Below are 23,973 nucleotides of genomic sequence, written 5' to 3'. Positions count from 1 at the left end.
CCAGCTCCATACACAGCGGCTGCCATTTGCATTTCAGAGCCCAAAACTGGGCTTCGGAGGGGCTCAGGCCAGAGCCAGGCATTTAGAGTGGAGTGCATTTAGCCCACATCCCAAGTACTGAGGCTTTCCATATGGATAGAGGGGACATTTGGTGGCCTTTCAAAAAACCAACTATGGCTTTCAATGGGCATCTTGGACATCCAGTGCTACCAATGCTATCCCTGGCCCAGGGACACGATCCCCCTTGACCCCAGAGCCTGGTACTCGGGGATCCCTTGCCATTGGCTCAGCCAAGGCCCCCCCGCACGCTACCTTCACTCCTTCCTGGTGACAGAACAGCTGGAGGGCGCTGCTGTTGTTCTCGGGGAAGGCGGTGATTCGGAGGTTAAAGGCTGAAGACCCCCGCTCTCTCTCCTGGGGAAAAGATTCGGTTTCAAGATGGAACTTGATTGGATTATTTACCACTTGCCATTTTCCCCTGTTAGCAAAAACCAACACATTCCGGTTGGCCAAGATTCAACAATCACAAAGCACATATCCGGACCACTTGATCCTTGTCCAAGAATACGAAGCCTTTGGGGCTGTCCAGAGAGGGACCCTTCAGGCATCTGTTTACTTCTTACCTACTCAGCTAGGAAGAAGCAGTTAACAGGGCCTCGGGAGTCTGCCTACTGCAAGATCAAAACCCAGGGTGTCACAGGATCACAAATCTGCTAAGAGCAATGGCACTGTGCTTTGATGGGGAACAAAAGCCACAGGTGCGGTGGATCGCTCTGTCCAGGCACATGGTTATCCATTTAACCCTCATGCAAACTAAGGAAGCAGGCAGCACCGTTCTCCCTTTGTAGACAAAGCTCAGGGACACAGAGTCCAAGATGGGGGAGCAGCAGGGCCAGGCCCAGCTGCTGTCTTCACTTCCTTTCCATATAAGCAGTTGGCTCTGCTCACAATTTTCTTTGAACCACATGAACAGAACCAATGATGATTCTGTCCCTCCCTTAGATTTATCGTCACATCTCAAGAAGGGAGAATTTTCCTCAAAGAGGCATTTAGGAATCATACACCACATGACAAGGCCTTAGAAAGGCTAGGAGGAGCCATAGTGCTCATACACTGTCAGGACAGAACCCTGGTCTCAAATGTGGCTTAAACCTTCAGCACCGGCGGGAGTCACTGGGCCGGTAGGGAAGGCTCTTTCAAATCACACTTAAAATCAAATTGCTTTGATTTGATTGAAGAAACTACAGTATGATAAAAATAACTTGCTTTGGGTGAGGCTAGTGGAATTGGGCCAATGGGCTCGGATAATTCAAACACAGGAAATAACAGGATGAGCATGAGTTTAGCAGGCAGGTCACACACTGCTCTTGTGGGGCCAGAGAGCTGAAGAAAGAGGAGGAACTGCCAATTCCATGATTTCCAGGAAGTCCCAGCCCAGCCAACCTAGGTGTCAGTCTTTGAGTCCTTCCACCAGTGATTCGAGTTTGAGTGGAGTCTCCACAGAAGACACGAGCCAAGAAGCTTATATTTTCTAAGAATAGAAGTCAGAAATCTGATTTCCAATGGCTCTGAAGGCCACTGGACACATTTAAAGAAAGTTCCAGTAAACCATGCAGTGTCTCCTAACAGGGACATGTGCAAGTTCTGCTCACGGTGGCAGAGGTATTAACAACGACCTCCCACGACCTCCTGCTTCAGAATCATGAATGAAATATTCAGGTCAGGTAAGCAGTGAGTCACACGGTACCCTTGGTGCTGGGAGATTCTCGGCCCAGTCCCTGGCAACAGGACAAGATTTGGGCAGTGAGTTCTAATGCAGACAGAAGTTTTAACTCAAGCAGGAGAGAAAATAAAATCAGAAAAGCCACAGACACTGTGAGGTGCTCACTCAGACGGAGGGTCACACATGCAAGGTGTCAGCGGAGAGCAGCAGCGCCACGTCGCTGCGAGAGCTCAGGGAAGCTCGTCACAAACTTAAGTGATGTTGGAGATGCCGATGACTTTTAAATGGAAACAAAGGGGGATTATGAAGTACCATGAGCGCAGGCAATGCAGTAACACACCCGAGGCAATACTGTAGGTGGGAACAAGAAAACCAACAATATCCATTCTCCGTGCGTCCCCTTGGTGCACGGCAGGGGTTCTCAGAAGTCCCTCCCACTCTGCCCCAGGAGTTCTGAGTCACAGTCTAAATCTCACACACTAATTCCTTTACCCCATTTGCTGCGGTGCCCAGCCTGCATTTACTGGAATAAAGTTTGAGCAAAGTGACTAGTTGCAAATACACCCTTCTCCCCTGCCTCTACTTACCTTGAGTGTCCCTCAGCAAATAGAAAAGGGGCCCAAACTGACACTAAAAGCACTAGAGGGCCAAGGGCTGGCTGGGTCGGACTCTCGACTTTGAGAGGTGAGAACTGCTACATGCAAGGTACTGAAAAAGGTGTTATCAACTGCTGCCAGCAGTGCTTCTGTCTGGGTTTGCAGAACGCAGACCCGGTGACTACACATGCAGGGAAGAAGTAGTTATGGAAATGAAACACAAATAAAAAAGGCAAAATATTGCAAAAACAAATTATTTTATTAAGTGCAAAACAAGCCGTAGGCAATAAATATATTAGCTCTGGTACAGGTCCACAGACTTCGGCGAGCATCCTCCCCAGAACATGTTAAGGCAGTGAAATATTCTGAACATACAGATTTTTAAAAAAGAAGAAAGAGAGGAGAGAAACGATAACATGTCCCTTCACACATGCTTGGAAACGGCAGGGGGCTTTACACGAATTTCAATTTGGGCTCAAAGAGAATGTCTGCTCCATTTGAGAGCTTACAACAGATAGAGTCTCTTACTTCGAGTTCTAGCACTCTGAATTCTAACAGCTCGTTCTGATCCTTCGCATCTTGCATTTCGCTCTTCAGCTGGTTCTCCTCCATTTCTAGCCTGTAAATCTAGAGCAGAGACACCTGGGTGTTAACGGGTGGTGGCTGCTGCTGTCTCGCACCTGGGTCCCCAATGGGGAACTGGCCACCAGGGGAGGGGGCAGGAAGGGCAGGGCTTGCTGCAAGAGCTCCGGCAGACACTGGGGGAAGGAAGGAGAGAGACAGGGGCTGGGCTGGCTTCACCCCCACAGCACCAAGTCTGGCTGCTTGTACACTTGCTGAACGAAGGGATGGTGAGGAAACAAGACACAGAGCCATCCAGCCCCTTGCCCAACGTCACCTCGGTGGGGGAGGAGGGTGCAATATGGGGCTTCTGCTCTCAAAGCCTGTCTAGGGTCCCTCCAACTCAAGCCCAGACCAGCCCACCTGGGCAGGACCCAGCAGGCTACGGCTCAGGTCTCGCTCAATTCCTGCAAAGCTTTAAGACACGGATAGCACAGGCCAGTCAGGGAGGGAGATCACTAGCATCGCTGCCCGGCTGCATGATACGATACGCAGCTGCTTCAGGCCTGGCTTTCTACCCAGGGAGGGTGACAGCTGCACCATGGCCCAGCAGCACGGCCCAGCAGCACAGCCCAGGGGGGGATCACCAGACAGCGTGCAAAGGCTTGGGCACTGGGCGTCCCCTGAACCCATGCACCACCACACTCCTCCAGTCAGGAGGAGGACACAGAAGCGCTCCCTTCTGGGCTGGTCTCAAACCCAGGGGACATTTAGAAATGGGCTCCCGGAGCTCACCAAGCAAAGTCAAGGTTGCTGAAGCTCTCCTGACCCAGGGCTGTCTCACAGGACAGTGAGTGGTCTCACCCAAGCGCCCAGATGAAAGCAAGGCTAAGAGCCAGCAGTGGCCACACAACTGACCAGCAGCAGGGCTAGGATAGACCAGCACTGCTCCCGAGGGGCAAGGCCCAGCCCATCCAGTGCAGGCATTCAGGGAGGCTCCACAGCGGAGGCCCAGCCCAGGGATTGGGCCCCTTCTCGAGATTGCCCACAAAAGACATTCGACTCCACAGACTTAAGAAGCACGGGTGGGGGGTGCTGGGACCCAGAGGGCAGGGAATACTGAGTAACCCAAATGGGCAGGGCTGAAGCATCCTAACCTTGGAACTTGAAATTTATTTGAAAATGACTAGCTGGGTGCGGTGGTGCATGCTTGTAATCCCAGCACTCGGGAGGCAAAGGCAGGAGGATCCCTAAGAGTTCGAGGCCAGCCTGGGCTATATAGTGAGTCCAAGGCCAGCCTGAACTAGTGAGACCCTGTCTCAAAAAACCAAAACAAACAAACCAACAAAATGACTGAGCTGTACACCAGCAAGAAGCCACAATCTTTGTCCCGACACATTTGATTGCCCCACGTGGTCTCCGGGGGGAGCTCTGGACCTCTGGGACCAAAGGGCTGGATGGAGGCTCAGCTCCCACTTGGCCTGGCCAGGCCTGAGGGCCTGCCTTAGTGTCCCCCACCCAAGGGGACTCTGGAACCCCAAAGCAACGACAGAGGCGACCTGGAAGTCCACTGCTGGGGACAGGTCAGCACTTCCGCAGGGCACCCTGGGGATGGTCTCATCGGCTCCACAGGCCCAGCCAAGAGGACAGAAGCAGGGCTGGGCATCATCTCAGAAGAGAGGGGAATGCGCCTCTGAGAGCTGCCAGCCCTGGGCCCTGGGCCCCAGACGGCACCGAGGGCGGGCCCAACGCAGTAGCCTCACCGAGGCTCTGCGGGGTGACATACCTTCTCCAGCAGGTCTTGGTTTGTCCTGATGAGCAGCTGCTTCTCCTCCACCCACGTGGAATCCTGTGGGAAAGCACTGAGTGTGTTCACCCCCGAGGGAGCAAAGGCGGCCAGTGACACACTCGCAGTGAGAAAGCCCACGGCCCATCAAGAGGTGACTCATCCTCTCTCTGGGCCTTAAAACCCAGGAAAGCGGGAGATGGGTGTGCGGGGCACCTTCCCGCCTTGCTCAGCCCCACAGGCGCCGCACCTGCTGGGTGTCACACACACAGACGCTGCTCCTGTGGCAGACTCACCCCCAAGGCCACACACCTGAGTCCTCGAGAGCAAAGTCCCCATCTAGGGTCTGATCTCAGGCAAGTGGAAGGTCCAGGGAGGCCCCAGAGGCTCTCAGCTTCCCCTGAGCACAGAGCCGCGTCCATCCACCTTGTCTTCGCTCTGCAATGGGACTCAAGCCCTTCCAGCAACCCCAACCCTGAGGCTGGCCTGGCTGAGAAGCGCTGTGGCTGCTGGGACATCAGCAAATGCAATTCGAGCAGAGACCTGGAGAGCGCTGTGCGCGGGAGGGCTGCCTATGTTTGCTGCCTTCAGACCACCAGCCAAGGAGGCTGGGCTACATCTTGGAGGAGATGACCAGGCCCCAGCTGGTACCAATGACCCAGTGGGAAGGCAAGGCCATTCTGGGCTATCTCGTCTCAGGGACAAAACTGGCCCCTTCCTTCAGCAGGCACAGGAGGCTGAACTGGCCCGAAAACATAGGATCTCTCATATCCTAATCCAGGAGGCAGAGTCAGTCGTAGCCTGTGATCAGGCAAGTTATAAACACGAGCTTAGCCTGGAAGAGGGAAACAGGCCAGTGGAAAGTTAGGATGCCGTCTGGGAAAGCCTGTCCTCTCTCACGCGGTTCTCTCCTTTCAGGTCTCCCCACTTCCCACTCCCCAGGTGCTCAGTACTATCATTAGCACCATCTTAAAATAAGGACACTGAGGTTACACAGCCTGGCCGAAGTCACACAAGAAGCGGCAGGGCCATCGCCTGGCTCCAGGTGTGCTCTCTGCAGCACCTTCCTGCCTCGGGGAGAGACCACGACTCCCACACCCGGTCCTGGGCCAGGCGCCCACACACCCAACCCAGTCTCTTCACAGCTGGGGCTGCCACACACGCACCTCAGCCACACTGAGCGCTCGCCCCCGACGGGGGTCGGTGAAAAACGGCCCCTGAGCCCCGTGCTCTGCAGCGCCCTCCCCAGGTTCCTCCCTGTGTGGCCTGGCACCACTCACGGACCCTTCTCTTCACTCACCACCCTGCTCCCAACTCCCCACCAGCCCCGCACCCGGGGGCAGGGCCAGCATGCCACAAGCCACCCCACCCACCCACATGCTCCCCGCCCCTTGGCCAGCAGTGGGGCCAATAAATGACGCCAAGGCAGGGAGAGCTGCAGGTGGAAGAGAGCTCTGGGTGGTGGCCTCCAAGGACCAGCAGATGACCCTCAGCCTATGGACACAGGGGGCTAGCAGGAAATAAATCAAACCCATCAAGATGCCCTGGCTGTCTGCTACCATGACCAAGCTTTTCTGACTCAGGCAGGGCCACCATACAGCCTCCAGGCTGGTTCCGCTGCAGGGGACACCCCCATGTCACCCTGGTCCAGGGGCAGGGCTGGGCCCAGGAGCCACCTCTCCAGGCCCAACCTGACTGAACCCAGAGCCCAGACTCAGTGGTAACTCCCCCACGTGCACAGGGCTGGATTCCCCTGTGACGCTCCGTGACCTACAGTGCCTCTGAGATCACTCTGTTAGTCTCAGGAGTTGGGAAATGGCAGTTTTCCTCAGGGTCGAGTCAGAAAAGGTTCTGGTCACCACTTTGCTTTGGAAACTATCTCCTATTCTTACGCATTTGGCAAACAAAAGGAAGAAAAAGCCAAATTAGACCTTTATTACACTGGGTAGCATACTGTAGCCTGGGTTCAGCTCATGCTTTTTTCCCATTGTTCCCGGAATGCCCACTGAGCTCCACAGAACGGCGACACCACTGTGAGGACAGAAGCATAAAGATGCACGGAGCACACGACCATTCCTGCTCACCTGTCCCCTCTCAGCCAGCAACTTCTCCAAGTCTTCGATCTTGGCCTGACACCGCAGCAGATCAGCCTGCAGCTGCTCCCGAGTCTGGAACAGAAAGGACCCAGAAGTGAGCAGGTCACCTGGGCGCACACAGGGGACCCCGGGGACGGCCCTTGCCCTAGGACCTCAGGTCCAGACCTGGCCTGGAACGGCACTGAGCTCATCTACCAGCTGCTGACATAAAACTGAGGAACCAAGACGTCTCAAGAGCTTCGGCTCTAACTCCCTTGACTTCAGACAAGGAACCCGAAGCACGGAGAGGACACCGGTTGCTCTCGGGGGATGAGTGAGCCAGAAACCAGAAAGTCGGGGTGCGAAGCCCAGCAGTGCGCTCATTCAGCAATCACCACGATGTCAAGCACGTTCCTCCATGCTTAGCTGCCTGCTCGGGTCCTTTGGCAGCTGCAGCAAGGGCTAAAAACCAGACTGCTTCAAGGACCAGGCAAGGTATGTAAGCCGGGGAGCCACGTGAGCACAGGCAAACAGAAGGCACGGGTCCCACCCAGGGCCACTGCTACTCGGCCACAGCCAAATACTGCGGGGGGAACAGGAAGCCCAGGGTTGCTGCATGGTCTGACCTTGCAGGAGGATCAGGATTTCTCTCTACGTGTCCCCTGTGCTCTCAGAAGGGTGAGCAGATCCCGGTCTATGTGCCTCCCAGGTGGGAGAGGGGCTGGGGAGGAAGTTTCTAGAAGACGGAGCACAGCCCAGCATGAGAACGAGTGGCCAGGACCAAGGGGAGCTGGCCAAGTGCCCATCACTGATACTCAGGGAAGCCCTGCAGGAGAGGAGTCCGTAGCCCCTGGACTGGCTGAGCCTGTGGCCCCAGATCCAGGCCGAGGTCCTGAAAGCATTGTCTCTTGCCCAGGTGACAGATGACAGGCAACTCCAGGTGCTGGGGCCCCTGCTGCCCTACCAAGGACAGAGATAGCTCCAGAACAGTGTCACGACAGAGAGCTTGCTATGAGTGTTCCGTCACCTCCAGAAACCCTCCAGGTGCCACCGGCAGGGGCCACGAGAGGACCACCCCCCCCCGCAAAGGACGCGCATGACTTGCCTCCAGCCCCAGCAGCCCGCGGGCCGGGCACTCACCCGGGCCTCCCGCTCAGCATCCAGCGTCCCCCCGACCTGCTCCTGAAGCAGGGCGTAGGCCCGCTGCAGGGCCTGGTACTCCCGGGTCAGCTGGCAGAACCGCAGGTCGGCCTCTTCTCTGGCCGTGCTCTTAGGGTAACAGAGAAGGAAGATCAACCCACCGGTGATGCCGTGTGGCTTCGAGTGCCGGAGCCAACGCAGACAAACTCTCCTGTCCGTGTGTCACAGCTGTCACAGCCGCGGCCTACAGGAGCCTAGCGAGCTGGTCACCGCCAGACACCTTCACCCACCCTCGGCATCCTTCCCAGGAGCTCCCTGACCCCTAGGAGTCACTGAGTTACGTGGGAGTGGGAGAAAGGGGAGGGAACCACGGAGCCACCCGACCCCAGCACGGGTGATTAAGCTGTGGGCCACCCGAGCCCCACGTCTGGCTCTGGGAGTTTCTCCTAATCAGGGAGCCACATAAGCACGCAAAGACGCAAATTCCATTAGGGCACCAGCGCATCGTTGCAGCTGTGCAGAGCTGGAAACCACATAAAAGCCCAGATGGGGACCATGAAACAAACGGAGGATGGACACGCATGTAAAGTCCCCATGAGGTCACGGGAGGGGAAGACGCAGAGTCACATATTTTGGTGCTAAAAGAAGCCCATTGCCTGTCTTCGGCTGAAAAGAAAAGCAAATCATTTATAAAAGCCCATGTCTGGGGCTGGGGATGTAGCTTAGTGGCACCATACCTGCCTCGCAAGCACAAGGTCCTGAGTTCGATCCCTGGTACCAAAAATAAAAGTGTCTGGATGATCCTGTTCAGATTCATGTAAGAGAACAGCAAAATGGGACTCAGCATGGGGCCAGAAGCCCCATCAGACACTCAGGCAGGAAGCGAGATGGACCACAGTGTCTCTGTTACGACCAAGGGCCCTCCCTGTCAGTGAGGCCTGAGGCCGATGGGCTGATGGGACGACAGCATCTTCCTCCCAGTGTGAAAAAGGGTGTCAGGGGGACCGCTAGGAGAGGTGACATGAATCTCCTAAAGTTTGGACACACAATAGCAGAGCAAAGAGGAGGCCATCCCTGGGGACAGGTTTGAGAGTGCCCACAGCACGTGCCAGGTTTTCCTGTGGCCTCATGGACTCATGGAGGGAGGCAGCCTGGATGTCATTCTAAAAGGCCACCATGCAGGGGAAAAAGACCCCAGCCTGAATCTATGGGAGCCAGCTCTATCTGGGGTCCGAGGTGGGGATGCCTGGAGTTGCCATGCCCATCCCCCAGCTGAGAAGCTGCAGGGAGCAGTCCTGGCCCAGAGCTTGTGAGAACCCAGGCAAGCTCCACGGAAAGCCACAGCAGCCACCTACTCCAGCCACTGGCCACAGGTCTACGATCCAACTGTGCCTGGCAAGGCCACTTAACCACTGTTAAGCCTAAATGTCAACTTGATTGGCTGGGGAGCTGCCTAGGGGATTAGTAGAGCACACTTCTGTGTGTGTCTGGGTGGTCATGGAGCTGTGACCTTGGGGACTATATCTGGTCCCTGCCCCTCCTCTCTGGCACTGTTCCCCTGCTCTGCTCCTGGCCACCATGAACTAAGCAGCTCTGCTCCTCCACACCCTTCCACCAGGATGTTGCTGCCTTGGAGCCAGCCGACCATGGACTGAATCCCCAGAAATTGTGAGCAACCTAAGCCTCCCCTCCTGTAAGTAGTAGGCCAGTATTGTGTCCCAGTGATGAGACAGCTGGCACTGGATGCAGCCACCCGTGCCTCATCCAGGGCCCTGCCTGGGCTCAAAGCCACAAGGAGCTGCAGGGAGAGAGGCAGAAGAGCCAGGGAGGGGACAGTAGCCAGGCAGACAGGGTGGGTGGGCAGGAAGGGAAGGTCACCAGGCATGGCCACTAATGTCACTGAAAGATCCAGAAATCCACAGGGTTTATGTGGTGCTCCTGTGGGAATTCGGCAGGGGTGAGGAGCAGAGAGAAGGAAGCGCTCTGTGCACCTGGGACACAGCCCAAACCCCAGGAGGGGTTACAACTGAGGTGGCCCAGATGGTCAGGAGAGGGGGATGCGGTGACCCAGGGTGATAGGGCTTTGGACAGTTTCTTCCTGCCTCTCTACTCAGCAGGGTTTGGATTTTCTGCTACAATGATGCTTCCACTTTGTACTCAAAAAGGCAATGATGCTGCTTCCACCGGGTGGGGTGTGTGTGTGTCTGTGTGTGTGTGCATGTACACATGGGGGGGGGCGGTGTGGAACAGCTGCAGATGGCAACCATACCAGGGCGACACAGATGCTGTCCTTGCTGAACTCACCGCCGGGAAAGAGGTCCCAGGCAGCCCCACTGCCAGTCGTAGAAGGTCCATCCGTGCCAGCAGGCACCACCCTCCCACGGGCCGAGGCTCGGACAATGCAGTGAGGAACCGAGACCGGGGTGGAGCTCCGGGGGAGCAGCCTGGCACGAGACACAGGTGGGCGTCTGGCACACACCCTGTCTGCTTACCTCGTCCAAGTCCTCCTCAGGGGTGGCCGGGGTCCTGTCGGTCCTGTCTGTGTTGTAGGACATCTCCGACAAAGTCTCCGAGTCCACGGACTCCTCGTCAAATCCAAAAAATGTCTCCACAACATGCTTCTGTAAGAGGCAACAGGCAGGATGTCAGGAACAGACTGAAGACTGCGAAGCCCTTACACTCCCACCAACCACTCAGGCTCGGGCGGTTCCCGCGTCCTGGTTGGTTGGTTGGTTGGTTTGATTTTTTGTTTTTTGAGACAAGATCTCACTATGTAGCCCAGTCTGGCCTTGAACTAGGTGATCCTCCTGCCTCAGCCTCCCCTGTGCTGGGATTACAGGAGCGCACCACCACACCTGGCTCTATGGCCCATGCCCTGTACACCAGGTTCCAGGTTACCTGCCCTGCACTTCTCCACTCCAAACACCACTGGATCTGAGGCTTCATTTACTCATTCAGCAAACCCTGCCTGAGTAGCTTCCACAGCCCAGATGCTGGGTTGTTCCCTGGGGGTCACATGATCACAGAGCCCCAACCCAGGCCCATCCGGGCTCTCACCTCTCACCGGCTGCTGCAGACCCCTGGCACCCATGGCGGGGCAGGGCGCACCCCACGCAGAGGGCTCCTCCCACCCTGGTGCTTCAGCCAGTGCTGTCTGCAGTCATGGGATTATGACACTGAGGCCACCATCAACAAGGCCATCAGCACTGCCCTCTAGGTTTAACTGTGTGGGGCGCCTGCCTGTCCCGAACCCCAAACCCATGTGTTGGCCATGCCCGCAACACAGGGTCCCGGTGGGTGTTGGATGAAGCCCCCAGCCCCGCCCCCCTCCTATCTGTGTCCATGGTGGCAGCAGCTCCTGCCTCTCAGGCGCTCAGGCCCACAGCCAGGACCCCACACCCTGCCTGCCCTCGCCCATCCTCCACCCTCAGCCCATCCAAGCCACTGTCATCTCTTCGGAAACCACTGAACCACCCTACCTGCCTCCCTGCTCCTCCTGCCCTGGGTCCTCGGCCTGCAGCCAGAGTGACTGGTATAAAACAAGCAGACACCCTGGGGGCGCCCCGATACCATGGGGGGCTGGCCCTGTCACTCCCCTCCTCCTCTGGCCCAGAACGTGCAGCAGCCCTGGGAGCTCCTCTGCATCCCCGCCCTGCGTCCCTGCCCTGCATCCCTGCTCACCCTCGGCACCTTACTTCTTGTAAACACTGCTAATTGCCAGGCCTCTGGTGACATCTGTTCTCCTCCGTGGCTATGGAGGCGGCAGTGATCCCTGCCCTGCCCCAAGGCTTCCAAACAACCAGGACAGCCCTGTGGCCAGGACCACAGACTGGCCTGGAGATATCGACTTCACTACCGAGGATGAAACCTCAGGGGGCTTCAGGTTAAGTCCTCCATTGCCAGGCCCAACACCAGGCATTAACTACGGCTTCCACTCTGGGCTTGGAGCAGAGGGTCACTTGTCAACAGCCTGAGTCAGACCCCAGGGGACCCGGAGGGTGCACGCTCCCCCCTGGGACCAAAACCAAAGGACCAGGCTGGACTAAGGGCAGCCGGAAGTGGCTCCCAGGAACCCAACTCGAACACAGACAGTGCCCTGGGCCCTGCAGCACCCGAGGGGATCTGGCGACACAATCCCCGGGACTTCTGCAGCAGTGAGAGGGGAGCCGGAATCCCAGCTTCTATGCCACATGGACAGGGCCTGTGTGTCTCCTCTACGGGCTCCTCCACCTGAAGGTGGCAGGAGGGGGCTGATGTAACTCATCTGCTTGCGGCTTCAGCGCTACAAAGCGAGGCAGACGCATCTTGGTGCTGAAAGTGAACATGGGGCTGTATGAAGGTGACACAGCCTGTTCCATGCTGCTTCTCCAGACCTACGGGAGCCATGCCTGCTTCCCAGGGCAGGGGAGGGCCGCCCAGGAGACCCTGCTTCTCAGGTGCCTGGAATAGACCGGGCTTTGCAAAGACGCAGAGCACCGGAGAGACGAAATTTTTACATCTCGATTACGCTACCCCTCCATGGGCATTTCCTGTGGTACCTTAAAGCACAGGTCCCCATCATTTGCTCGTTCTGAGCATATCTACATTTAAAAAGGGAGGCCGAGGCAGGAGGTTCCCAGGTTTCAGCCCAGCCCAGGCAACTTAGCAACCTGGTGAGACTCTGTTTCAAAATAAGAAATAAAAAACCAGGTTGGGGGTGTGCTCAGTACAAAGGCCCTGGGTTCCATCCCCAGTGATTTCCATTCTCCTTACCTTGCCTGGCTGAGTTCTTTTTACAAATGAAGCAGACTTTAAAATGCAGTTTGGGCACCAATGACTGCAAAGCAAACCCCGCCTCTCCCTGGACACTTAGTGTGCAGGGCGCCCTTGTGCAGCGTCAGGGCACAGCTGGGGATGGTCACAGCCCAGCCAGGCAGCTGCCTACCTTCATGCCTGTAGGTCATTTCCTGGCAGCCCGAGAAGTAGAGGCACACCAGGGTGCAGAGGCAGAGGAAGAAGGAGAAGTAGAGCACGAAGAGGATGTACTCCATGGGGCGGGCTGACAGCTCAGCAGGCAGCCCCAGGGCCCATGCTCATCTCCAAGCCTCTCTGCAGTGCTAGGAAAACGCGGGTCCTCCCCCAAAGCCTTCTCCTGTCCTCCAGGCCACCTGCCCCACGTCCAGAGACTTCCTTCAGATCCCCAGGCTGCAGAGGCCTGGGCACGGGACACGGGGAAGGCACAGCCGGGCAGCAGGTCCCAGATGCCAGTGACGCCATAGAGCTGGGGAGACGGTTTCCAGGCCAGCCTGGAGCGCGTACATCGCAGGGGACAGCCTCCCACCAGCCTGTCCCTGGGGTCCTCACTCCCAGGGCCGTTGTCAACACCACAGCACAGGCTCCGTCCCCGGACAGCTGTGAGGCCCCAGGGGCAGCCGTAGCAATGGTGACAGGCGAGAGCCTTTGCCCTCCAGCCCAGCGCCCCAGTGAGAAGCCTCCCCTGGGAGAAGCCTCCCCTGGGAGGTGTCCCTGCTGACCGCCGCCTGCTCCCAGGTGCTTAATTCACTGGCTCGCTGGCAATCATTTCTCCAGGATTTGCCTACGATCTATGCAGCCAGAAATAAGTTGCTGTCCAGGGAAAACTGCAACTCGTGAGTGACAGCAAAGTCCCGGAGTCTCTGCCCAGGAGAGTTGTGCATTTCTTTAGTGGACAGCCCCTGCTAGGCCAGACATCAGAATTCCAGACCCTTGAGTGCAGCATTAGAAAAAGAAGCCAGCTTTTACATAAAAGACTAAGACACCTAGACTTTGACAGCCACCACAGCCACATTAAAAGACAACAGCCAGGGCCGAGGATTTAGCTTAGTGGTTCCAGCGCCTGCCTCGCAAGCTCAAGGTCCCAAGTTCGATCCCTGGTACCGAAAAAAAAAAAAAAAAAAAGACAATGGCCAGCTGGGTGTGGTGGCCTACACCGCACCTGTAATCCTAGGAACTGGGAGGCCGAGGCACAAGGACACAGGTGTGAGGCCGGCCTGGACAATGTATCAAAATAAGAAAAAGCTGAGGGTGCAGCTCAATGGCAAAGCGCCTGCCTACCATGCAGAAGCCCCAGGGTTCAATCCCCAGGACCACACACACACACACACACACACACACACACACAGCAACAGTCAATTCATAGCAGAGGAAACACAGCTAAGTGCCCAGATATAGTTCCACTTCAGTACTCCAAGATAGCCTCTTCCCTCTAAAGCGTCCACCCCATAAGCTGTGGAGCTGCATCCTGCTTTCCAGTTCAGTGCCCATGAGCCCTTGGCATCCTGCTTCCCTCCGAGGTACCCTCCAGTCAAGGAACAGCAGGTCTGGGCTTCTGCTGGACCCAAAGAGATACCCTCTCACTGAACAGATTGTTAGGCAGGCAGAGTGCAAACCATCAACACAGCCAGAGCCCTTTTGGGTCACCATCTGGAAAGCATCTACTAGCTACAAAAGCCAGTCTGGAGGACAGCAGAGCTGAGACAGGTTCTGAGCAACAGTGAGTGCCTGACTCCAGCCTCACCTAGACACCTCAGTTTCATAAATTGCTTTCTTCATTGAAGGGACTCAGTTTTTGACACCAGGCAAAGAAAAACCATTGACTAATGGGGGAAGAGTTAATCCTGGAAATCCAGTCACCTGCCAACTGCTGAGCTCTGGGATAAGCCCAAAGGCTGACTTCCACCCTGATCCACTCCAAACACCAAGGCTAGGGCCGTCAGCCTGGGAAGCACTGGTGGACAGGACAGCCTCTGGGCCTTGGGGACTCTTGGCTCTGCAGAACCATGAGCCATGTCCCGCCGGGCTGGCTCCTAGACCTGCTTAGACTCACACCCCTGCAAAAGGCTCTATGCCCTGTCACCTGGCAAAGCTGCCATACCTAAGGCAGACAAGTCTGAGAGATGGAGGACAGGCAGGGACAAGAGCCGCACTTCTGCAGCTTCCACCACAGAGCCGTCTGCATCCAGCATCAGGCCCTGGGCCAGCTCAGAGCAGGCAGGACGTCTGCAACGCCCTCTGCTTCTCCTAGCACGGAACACAGGAGCCGGACTGGAGGTCTGGGACGCAGACACGGTGCTGGGCTCCAGCCTCGCTCCTGGGCACAGGCGAATACGGCCCCAACCCAGGCCCCCAGCCCCACAGCACCATTATCTGGCCACCGCATCTGCTCACCTGTCCTGCGAATGTGGGTATGGGTGGTGGAAGGCACGGCACTATCTAGCTCAGCACCTGGCTGGCAACAGCCCGATCCTGGGGGCGCTGAGGCAGTGGTCAGAGGAGAAGCGGGGAATGCACACACTCATGGATGTGCGAGCGAGCTGCATGCGGGAGGAAGGAAACAGAATGCTGCGGCCTTGGGAGGGAGGACAGGGAGGTGGCCCAGGCTAGAGGCAGCCCTGGGAAGCTAATGCGCATGCCCAGGGTGCAGACCACCCCAAGGTCCACTCCATCAGGCCCTGCACAATGCTGGGGTTGGTGGGAGCAAGGGAGGGAAACAGGCCACACTGAATCTTGGGGAAAAGAGGAGAGGGAAGACACTGGCGGCCTCAGGACACAGGGGAGCTGCCTCGGGAAGTTTCTGTGCAGATTCCTAGACTGGCCTTCTCTCAGTGCAGGACCCTTTTTCTAGAAGTGACGTCCCTGTTCACGCAGATGCATTGCTCCAGGACAGCAGTGTATTTAGCCCCCCAGTTGCTCCCCAGGACCCTGTGGTGTGCTTCAAAGTGAGCAGGACGGGAGGGCGGAAGGCAGCCTCGTGCTTGTCTGTGGTACCCACAAGTGTGCAAACCCTCTGTAAGTTCCCTTCCCGTCGATATACTCAGAAAGCAGGAAAAGGTGGGGAAAGAAACTTTTTCATTCCAGGAGTCAAGTATCCCTCATCAGAAATGCTTGGGACCAGAAATGTCTCAATCTTCGAAGTTTTCCAGACTTCAGAACATTTGTATAGATTTTATCAGTTGAGTACCCATAACCCAGAAATCCCAAAATCCAAAATCCGAAAAGTTCTGAGCATTATGTTAATGCTCAAAAACTTTTGGATTTCCAATTCAGGGCCTTTGCATTAGGGATTCACTTCCTGCATAAGTTTGAAAAATAAAGTCATAGTTCAACAACAGGTTTCCTAAAAACCCCACCCATAAGATTTACAGGGTGTATAATGCCAAGCATATCTAGTCAAGCTACATACCCTTTAGATTTTAACACCCGTCCCATGGAGAAAATGGAGCTCTATGCTTAAATTGAGTCAGCTGCACAAAACAATGCAACTCTTCCATACAGCAGCAGGGGGCGCAGGTACCCCGGTCAAGCCTTTCACCATGGGCTCCACATTGCAACCATAGAGAACCCATTCGTGGGAACAATTCACTGTGGACGCAGTGCTCTGCACAAAGGGGCTTTGCTTTGGTGACATTTATAGAAGCAGAAAGTCCAACAACAGGGGAAAGGGTAACTAAATAATTGCGTAGCCATTGAATGGAATGTTCAACAGTCGGGGAATAAAATGGAACTGGCCCGGAAAGGCAGAAACACATTTACTGCGGCATTATTCATGACCCCAAGACACTGGAAGCAACATGCCCATGAGCTAAGGGTAGCAGACAAATTTATGGCCCATCTACTCAACAGATCACACAGCAATAAACACTTACCTGTATCACCGCCGTATATGACAGGGATAAACGCTTATAGAATAATGTGAAGGGGAAATCCAGGGTACAAAGGAGCATTCCACAGTCACAGCTGGAGGAACACATCCAAACCCCAATGCTCTTTTTATTTCCCCGTTCTTCTGAAAGCCGGATCTATCATTTCCATGAGAAAAATACATGTTATGTTGTAAGCAAACTCCTCTCACGCTGCTCCATTTGAGAGCTTCTGAGCTCAGCGTGCAGAGGTGCTCCCTGGTCAGCTCTGCTCCCTGGTCAGCCCCGCCTGGAGCCTGGAGCGAAACACCTGAGCCTCAAGGTCCCAGGCTGGAGTTTGGGCCTCAGCCCTGGCAATCTACCCTTTGTCTTTGAGCTGTTCCTGCATTTTACATCTGCAAGATTTCTTTTGAACTGGGAAATGGGAAAATTAACACCGACCTCACTGGGTGGCTGTGGGGATCCGATTAGACAATGTAAGAAACCACTCACCTGAGTATCCAGGACACAGCAAAAAAGTCAACTCACCCAGACCGTGCTGAGCAGTGCCAACCCATGTGCACTACCAGCCACCCGGCTCCCAGGTGCATTTTCTTTACCCCACACACGTATGGTCTATTTGGCCTCCAGTATCCTAGGCATCTGACCAGTGTTCAAAACCCCTAGATTTCACACAGTGAGGTGCTCCAGACTGAGCTGATCCTCAAAGAAGACATGGAGAAGTCCCAACCCCTGCGCTGCAGGGCGTGACCTCACAAGAAGCAGGGTCACTGCAGATGCAATTATCACATTAATGCAAGGTCGCAGCTGAGTAGGCTGAGCACCTACTCCAGTCTGCCTTGTGACCTTCTAGAAGGCCGTGATGTAAGGACACAGAGGCCCACGGGGGAGCCACATGGGGACCAAGGCAGAAAGCGAAGTGACACAGATCCAAGCAAGGAACATCTGGGACCGCTGAGAAGAGGTGACAGAGTCCCCAGGGTGGGAGCATGGCCCTGCCAAAACCCTCCCGGAGTTCAGACTCTGGCCTCTGCACCCTTAGAGAAGACATTTCTGCTGTCCCGAGTGACCCATTTTGTGGCACTCTGTTAACGCTGCCCTAGGAAACTAATATACAAGGATTTACACTTCTGGGGTGTCGGACACTGCCTGGTCCACCTTCTTTTTCTTTTCTAGTACTGGGCACTGAAGCCAAGGCCTTTGTAGTGAGCTACAGCCCCACCCTCTTCAATCTGATTTAATCTTTTCGAGACAGGGTCTCACTAAGTTGCTAAGTCATCCAGGCCGGCATCACACTTGTGGTCCTCCTGCCTCAGCCTCCCAGAGTGCTGAAATGACAGGCATGCAGCGCCACGGCTGGCTTGGTCTGGGCTCTTACACCCACCGGTGTGCTGGGCCAGTCTGGTACATCCCCTCCGCTCCCTACTGCCGCTGCGCACTCAAGGCCACACATCGCTGGTCATCCACTATCACGCCTGCACGGCTGTTCCGCTCCCCTAAGACAGACGTCTCGCTATAGCTCCAGCCCTGGCAGAAGTAAAACAGGCAGGTGCCCAGCTCCACAAAGGGAGAGGAGTCCGAGCCTCTGGACAGCATGCCCTTCTTTATGTTGGTACCGGGATTCTTTATGTTGATACCAGGAATCAAACTCGGGACCTTGCGCTTGCAAGGCAGGCGGCGGCACCACTGAGCCACATCCCCGGGCCCTAACCATGTCCTTCTTTTGAAGTCGCTCCTGTCTTTTTAACCCTGAGGCCTGGCCTAGTGGGCATCTGGGTCTCACAAGCCCAGCTCTCCGCTCTCCCTGCCATGACATTCAGACGCTGTCACCGTCAGACGGCAGGGCTACGTTTTACAAAAGGAACATGGTCCTGCATGACTGTAGGGAAAAACCCAAAGCTCCTGAGTGCCCAGAAGAGGATATTAGATGGTATAGACCGAGCCTGGGTGTCCTTTAGATCCTGCAAAAGGTCTGAGTGCTCATGTTTTTCATTTTGGGTGACTACACCCGGAGGCCTAAGTACAGAATCCATCGGTAAGTTCTCCATGAATAAATCACCATAAGTGGGTCTCATTGCACAGCCAGTGTGCACTGCTTTAAGAGGCAGCAATGGCAGCCCCTCCCAGAGGCCAGGCCGGCACCACTGTGACCCAGTCCCAGGACAGGGCAGGGCCACCGAGGAGCTCACCTTGGGCGGCTTCAGGCTTTTCCCTCGATGCCTCTTGGAGCGCAACAGCCGTTCTCTCTCCTGCAAGGAAACACAGCCCACTCCTGTCACAGCAAGCAAGCAGCAGGCTCCTGAAGCCCACGACACCACCACGGCTTCCTGGGTCCACAGGACAAGGTGGGTGGCTCCATGCATTCAGGCGACTCTGCTCGTCACCACAGAGCACTGCAGGTATGAGCAGGTGTGAGCCTGTCTGGAAACAGGCCCAGCTGGGCCGGTGCCTGCCACTCACACCACCTTTGTCTCCTTCTCCGGGGTCACCAAGCAGTGGGGACCGTACGCTGGCCCCCGTGCTCTTGGCAGACTCTGCCCACGCCAGCCGTGGAATGGGGACACGTGCGGCTCTGCGTGTGGCCGGAGCTGGGGTCAAAAACCCCCAGAGCCCCCTCCCAGCCAGGGGCTGGCCTTTTTCTCCACCCTCAGGCTCCTCCTCTGCTGGGTGGGGCCAGAGCCTGCCTGCAGCATTGCTGACAGAGGAACTAGAGGCACGGGCAGCGGGTTCCTGGTGGCCACTGTGGGTAGGAAAGGCTCCCTAGGGCCAGAGCAGGAGGAGGAGCAGGCGCACCATGCCCTGCGGAAAACCTGGGACACTTTCCCTGTTTCCACCCGCCTCCTGCGGCAGCTCACGGAGGGCACTGAGCTCCAGTCTTCCTGATCTTCACCAAGGTTGTCTTTATTTTCCCTAGTCTCGGTTTTGGTTTATTATTCCTCACTTGATTTTATCATCGCTTTATTGGGTATGTGTTTTCCTCCTAAGCTGCATCAAGTTTGTAATGAAGCAAAGGTGGATGGACAATGGATAGGCGGAGGGAAAGGAAGAGAGAGGGAAGGAAGGAGGGAAGGGAGAAAGATTGAAAGAGCCCAAGGAGGCAGGCAGAGTGGGCCTGACCATTAGGGTCAAAGCCTTTCCCAGAATTCCAGGCGCCAGCTCTCCTACCCTTCAAAGCCCCCTGAACATGAAGGGAGGGACCCAGGCCTCTCCTCTGCGGCGGGCAGAACACACAGTGCCCCTAAGACCCAGCCACAGCTCCCCGAAGGCAGACCCCAGCGGGTGCCCTGCGGAACCCTCTGCAGAGGACACCTCACCCGCCTAAGCAGGCCCACTGCACCCCAGTGGTCACAAAACACATACAGCCTCAGCAAGCCCTCGAGTTCTGGTCCAATCACAAGGTCCGGGTGTGCAGCCTCAGGCTCACGCTTTCCAGCTGCTGAACTAAATAAAGAAGAATTCAAAGGCTTTTTAGGGACAGGTCAGGCCCACTCTGCAGAAGCCGGAGACTCAATCACCAAAAGAAGACTGCTTCGTAGGCATGGCAACCAGAGGACCACGGGAAGCAAGAGTCACCATGGAAACCATTCCCAGGTAGCAGTGATGGGATTTAAAGAAGCTGGGGCTGCTTTCTGGCAGAACAAATTGAGAGAGTGCACATCTCGATGAGGCTGGGTTCCCAACACTTCGCTGCCTCATCCCAGCCCTGGCTCCCCCGACGCCCACTCTGGTGCCACACATCACCTGCCACCCGTGCCAAGCAGGACCTACCAGTGAGAGGTCGTCTATGACGTGCTGCTGCTCCAGCACCTGGAGTCTCAGGAACTCTATCTCCTGCTCGTCCCTTGTCAGGCTGAGGTCGGTTAGGGACGTGTGGCGCTTCAGTGAGGCCTGGGCTGAGAGCTTCTCTTTCTACAGCCAAACGAGAGATCATGTGCCAAAGGGGGTCAGGGACACACTGGACGTGGGCTTGGAGGCACAGGGATAGGACACTGGGGGCATAGCAGCCACCTGGCCACCGAGCTGGGGGCTGCAGCCAAACCCAAGCCTGCGAGGTGGGTGACAGGCTCCTGCTGCTCTGACCCAAGCTCTGAAAGGTGGCAGGAAGTGGAAACAAGAGGTCCCCACAACAGTGGCCACACACTCACACCTGGATCTGCCACCGCAGGGGGAGATGGGCTCGCCTCACGAGCCTCAGTCCTCCAGGCTGTGAAATGGGTGGAGGATGCTGCTGCATAAACAAACTGGAGAACATCTTCCAACCCGTCCTGGCCACAGAGACCAGCCGCCCGCTGGAGGAAGAATTTCTCCTGCACAGCAGCCAGAGCAGGAGTGGGGTTTCCTGGGCCTTGCAGGGCACCTTTTTCCCACGGGAGGGCGCTGCAGTGTGGGCTTCAGGAGGAAACTGAGGCTCAGGGAGCACAGGAGTGGGACCAGAGGGGCAGAGGAAAGGGCAGCCGCGCTGCACTGGGTGGCACTGCCTCACCATCTCCACGTTCTCCCGAGTGAGGTTCTTGAGCTTCTCCTCCATCCGCTGGATGCTCTGCAGCAGGTCCTCATTCTTCTTGTTCATGCGCTTGTTCTTCTCCACCAGCGGCTTCAGCTGCACCTCAGTCTCCCGTGCCCGCTTCAGCTACAGCAGCAAGAGACACGGGCTCAGGAGGCTGCAAGGGTCCTCGGGCTGCTGGGCTCTGCCATCCAGGCGAGGGGATGGGGTGGCCACAGGGGCTCGGGCGGCCCGCTGGCCAGTGGCTGTGCTGTGCCCACCCTCCCACCTCGTCCACCGCCTGGGCATGACTCAGAGGTCAGGGGTCACACACAGCCACCTGGCTCCTCCTGCCCACCCTGCCTATTTCCCCTGTACAGAGGAGGCCGCAGCTCAGCAATGTTCAAAAAACAGACACACCATGGGCCAAGCCGGCCAGGCTCAGAGCTGGGCACACAGGTCCTCAGAGCAGGCGGTCCTGAGATACATGGGGTGCCACCAGGAACAGCCCCAATGTGCCCCTCTTGGCCATCTGGTCTCCACCCCCTGCCCCTGGGGACTTTGAAGCAGGAGGATTCTGTGGTCAGGTTGGCCTTCTAGAACCATCCATGGCTCTGACTGCAGTGTGGAGGCCAGATCAAGGAGCAGAGACCGTGAGAAGCCACCGATTGGGGGACAGGAAGGGGGACCCAGGCAGGTGCTATGCGACCAGAAGAGCCCACTCCTCCTCCTCTGCAGTGTCCCTGGTGACATGCTCGTTTTTTAGCTGCATAATCACAGTCAAGTTCCTCCCCTCAGTTTCCTCCTCTGCGGAAAGGGAACCATGAGAACACCTGCCCCAGACTGCACTGGGAATTAAATGCACAGTGGCTATCTCCACGGTGGTGCTTTAGTGAACAAAAATTAGAAAATAACATCCATCGACACCACGACAGTCATAAGCACAGCCCATGTACCGAGTCCTCACCATGGACTGACACAGCCCTGGCTCCTTCCTGCTGAACCCTCAGAGACCGGAGAGAAGGGTTCCACTGTTGCCAAAGGTCACCCGGATGTCTCAAATGCCTTGCACCACCCAGGCTGCATCAGGGGCCTTTGGCCTTTGGCTACTCTGGGAGCTTTTTGCTCCCGCTGCAGCCAGCTCCATGCACAGACCTAACTCAAATGACCCTACCCTGCATCCCCTCTAGATGACTCTGCCCTCTGCAGCCTCCTCAATCAGGTCCTCAAAGGGCCCTCCCCTACCCATGACCTAACAGGAAGTGTGACACTGCACATGCGCGAGACCACCCTTTTCCTTGGTAAACAGTCTCCTCACACCCTTAGCAGGTTCAGCCCACGTGCTGCTGGTCCTTACAGGGCAGTGGGAGTCCTAACAAACACTCTTCCCGATGCTGTGTTCCAGAGCATCATGATTGCTATCAGCACACAGCATGCTGAGCTGATACACCAGAGCCGGTGATGTCAAAGGCTGCTGGCACCGAAAACCGCCAGCAGCCAGTGCTGGTGGCACTGATGCAAAGAATCATTCTGTGCTGGTGACGCAGGAGCAGGGAATGATGGGGGAGCAATGGAGGGGAGTGGATCTGCCATCTTGGGGGCCGGAAGCGCTGAAGCCTGCTGACAGAGCTGGTGGCCCTGGGCTGTTACTGCCTAAAGAGCTACACTTTGCCAATTTGTGATTTCTGTAAGAACTGAACAAGAACTCTCAGCTTACAGCTAACATCTTGGAAGTGGTTATGGGGACCCTCCCCTCGAGAGGGCCTTGAGAAAGAGGGGGACAACAGTGACAGTCAAAAGCAGAGACAAGAGCCTGAGCACAGACCAGGTGCTAGAACCAAGAATCGAACACAGAGGACAGATTCCAGACCCCGGCTCCATCACCGACTGTGTGTGTTAAACACTGGCCACACCTGCTAAGATACAGAGGTACCATGGGGCCCGCTTCTACTTCTAGAATCTGCCTTGCAGAAATAAAGCTTCCAGCCCGGAAAGAGACAGGCGCCTACCAGGTGCATTTATAACAGCAAAAAACCGGTGCAGCCTCCTCATCCGGGGAATAGCTGGGCAGGCACAGTGCATCCACAGGACAGAGCGCAGGCTGCCCAGGACAGACCCCAACAGCTGTGGCTGACAGAATGGGGAGGGAAGTGAGTGGCACAGCACACAGGGCACAAATACCCACTGTGTCGCCACAAAGCCAAACCAAAGGCCTCGAGAGGGTGTTGAGGTGTGCATAAAGGCACCCCAGTCTCATGCGACTTGCGGATATAGCTCGTGATTAGAAGCTCAAAGTCCTGGCAGATTCATCCCTTTCTCTTTTGAACACCTCAGCATGGTTATTTCAACCAATCTGCGTGTTTCCTAAACCACCCAGTAAATTACTCTGCAGCTAATGAGTATTTTTTTGGCTCAAGAATATTTAGTGAAAAGTGGAAACATATTAGATGTACAGTCTGATTAAAGCTGTATAAAATATGCCTTTAAAAATACTAGAAGCAGGGCCAGGGATTTAGCTCGGTGGTTCTGCTGCCTGCCTTGCAAGTGCAAGGTCCCGAGTTTGATCCCCAGTACCAAAAAAAAAAACACAAAAAACAAAACAAAACAAAATACTAGAAGTAAACCAGTTTATTTTGATACTGTTGAAATTGTAAAGAAGGGATACTTTTTAATACTTTTCATCTTCTATGTTTTAAAAATATTCTATAAGTACACTTCCCTTCATAATAAAAATCAGGATAAAGATAAAACACTATGAGCCGTTTGTCAAATAGTTTATGTTTTGCCTACTGCTATGTAAAAACGAGGCTAGCTATTTATCCTGTGAATTTAAACATATTGGTGAAATTGCTATTTTTATAGATTTTTTTTTTTTCGGTACAGGAGATCAAACTCAGGACCTTGCATTTATGAGGCAGATGCGGCACCACTGAGCTAAATCCCCAGCCCATA

The 23,973-nt window shown here is 55.7% G+C and overlaps 2 protein-coding genes across 6 annotated transcripts in view; both read right to left on the bottom strand.

The window, feature by feature from the left end:
- The window catches only part of Jakmip1 (janus kinase and microtubule interacting protein 1), a 119,526-nt gene that overhangs the window by 18,961 nt on the left and 76,592 nt on the right, over positions 1-23,973 (bottom strand). For 2 of the 5 annotated variants that reach the window (XM_013073090.3, XM_087187299.1), the window contains exons 6-15: positions 21,022-21,168; positions 20,307-20,447; positions 18,728-18,787; positions 16,545-16,697; positions 10,374-10,502; positions 7,882-8,010; positions 6,751-6,834; positions 4,667-4,729; positions 2,848-2,946; positions 313-414 (exon numbers count right to left, since the gene is read on the bottom strand). In XM_013073090.3, coding sequence (XP_012928544.2) covers positions 313-414; positions 2,848-2,946; positions 4,667-4,729; positions 6,751-6,834; positions 7,882-8,010; positions 10,374-10,502; positions 16,545-16,697; positions 18,728-18,787; positions 20,307-20,447; positions 21,022-21,168 — 1,107 coding nt within the window. Of the gene's footprint in view, positions 1-312; positions 415-2,557; positions 2,947-4,666; positions 4,730-6,750; positions 6,835-7,881; positions 8,011-10,373; positions 10,503-16,544; positions 16,698-18,727; positions 18,788-20,306; positions 20,448-21,021; positions 21,169-23,973 lie in introns of those variants that run through there. The other 3 variants (XM_087187300.1, XM_004847312.3, XM_087187301.1) reach the window with 2 other exon arrangements.
- Positions 10,509-16,538, bottom strand: LOC147825052 (uncharacterized). Its single transcript, XM_087187302.1, has one exon. The coding sequence runs from the start codon at positions 12,909-12,911 to the stop codon at positions 12,672-12,674; it is 240 nt and encodes a 79-aa protein (XP_087043428.1). The 5' UTR covers positions 12,912-16,538; the 3' UTR covers positions 10,509-12,671.

This window comes from Heterocephalus glaber, unplaced genomic scaffold (assembly GCF_053883595.1).
Source record: "Heterocephalus glaber isolate CG9 unplaced genomic scaffold, H.glaber_assembly_v1.0 deba00001509, whole genome shotgun sequence".
Classification (NCBI taxonomy): domain Eukaryota; kingdom Metazoa; phylum Chordata; class Mammalia; order Rodentia; family Bathyergidae; genus Heterocephalus; species Heterocephalus glaber.
Note: the sequence above shows the minus strand (reverse complement) of the source record. Positions and strands in the feature narration are given on the sequence as shown.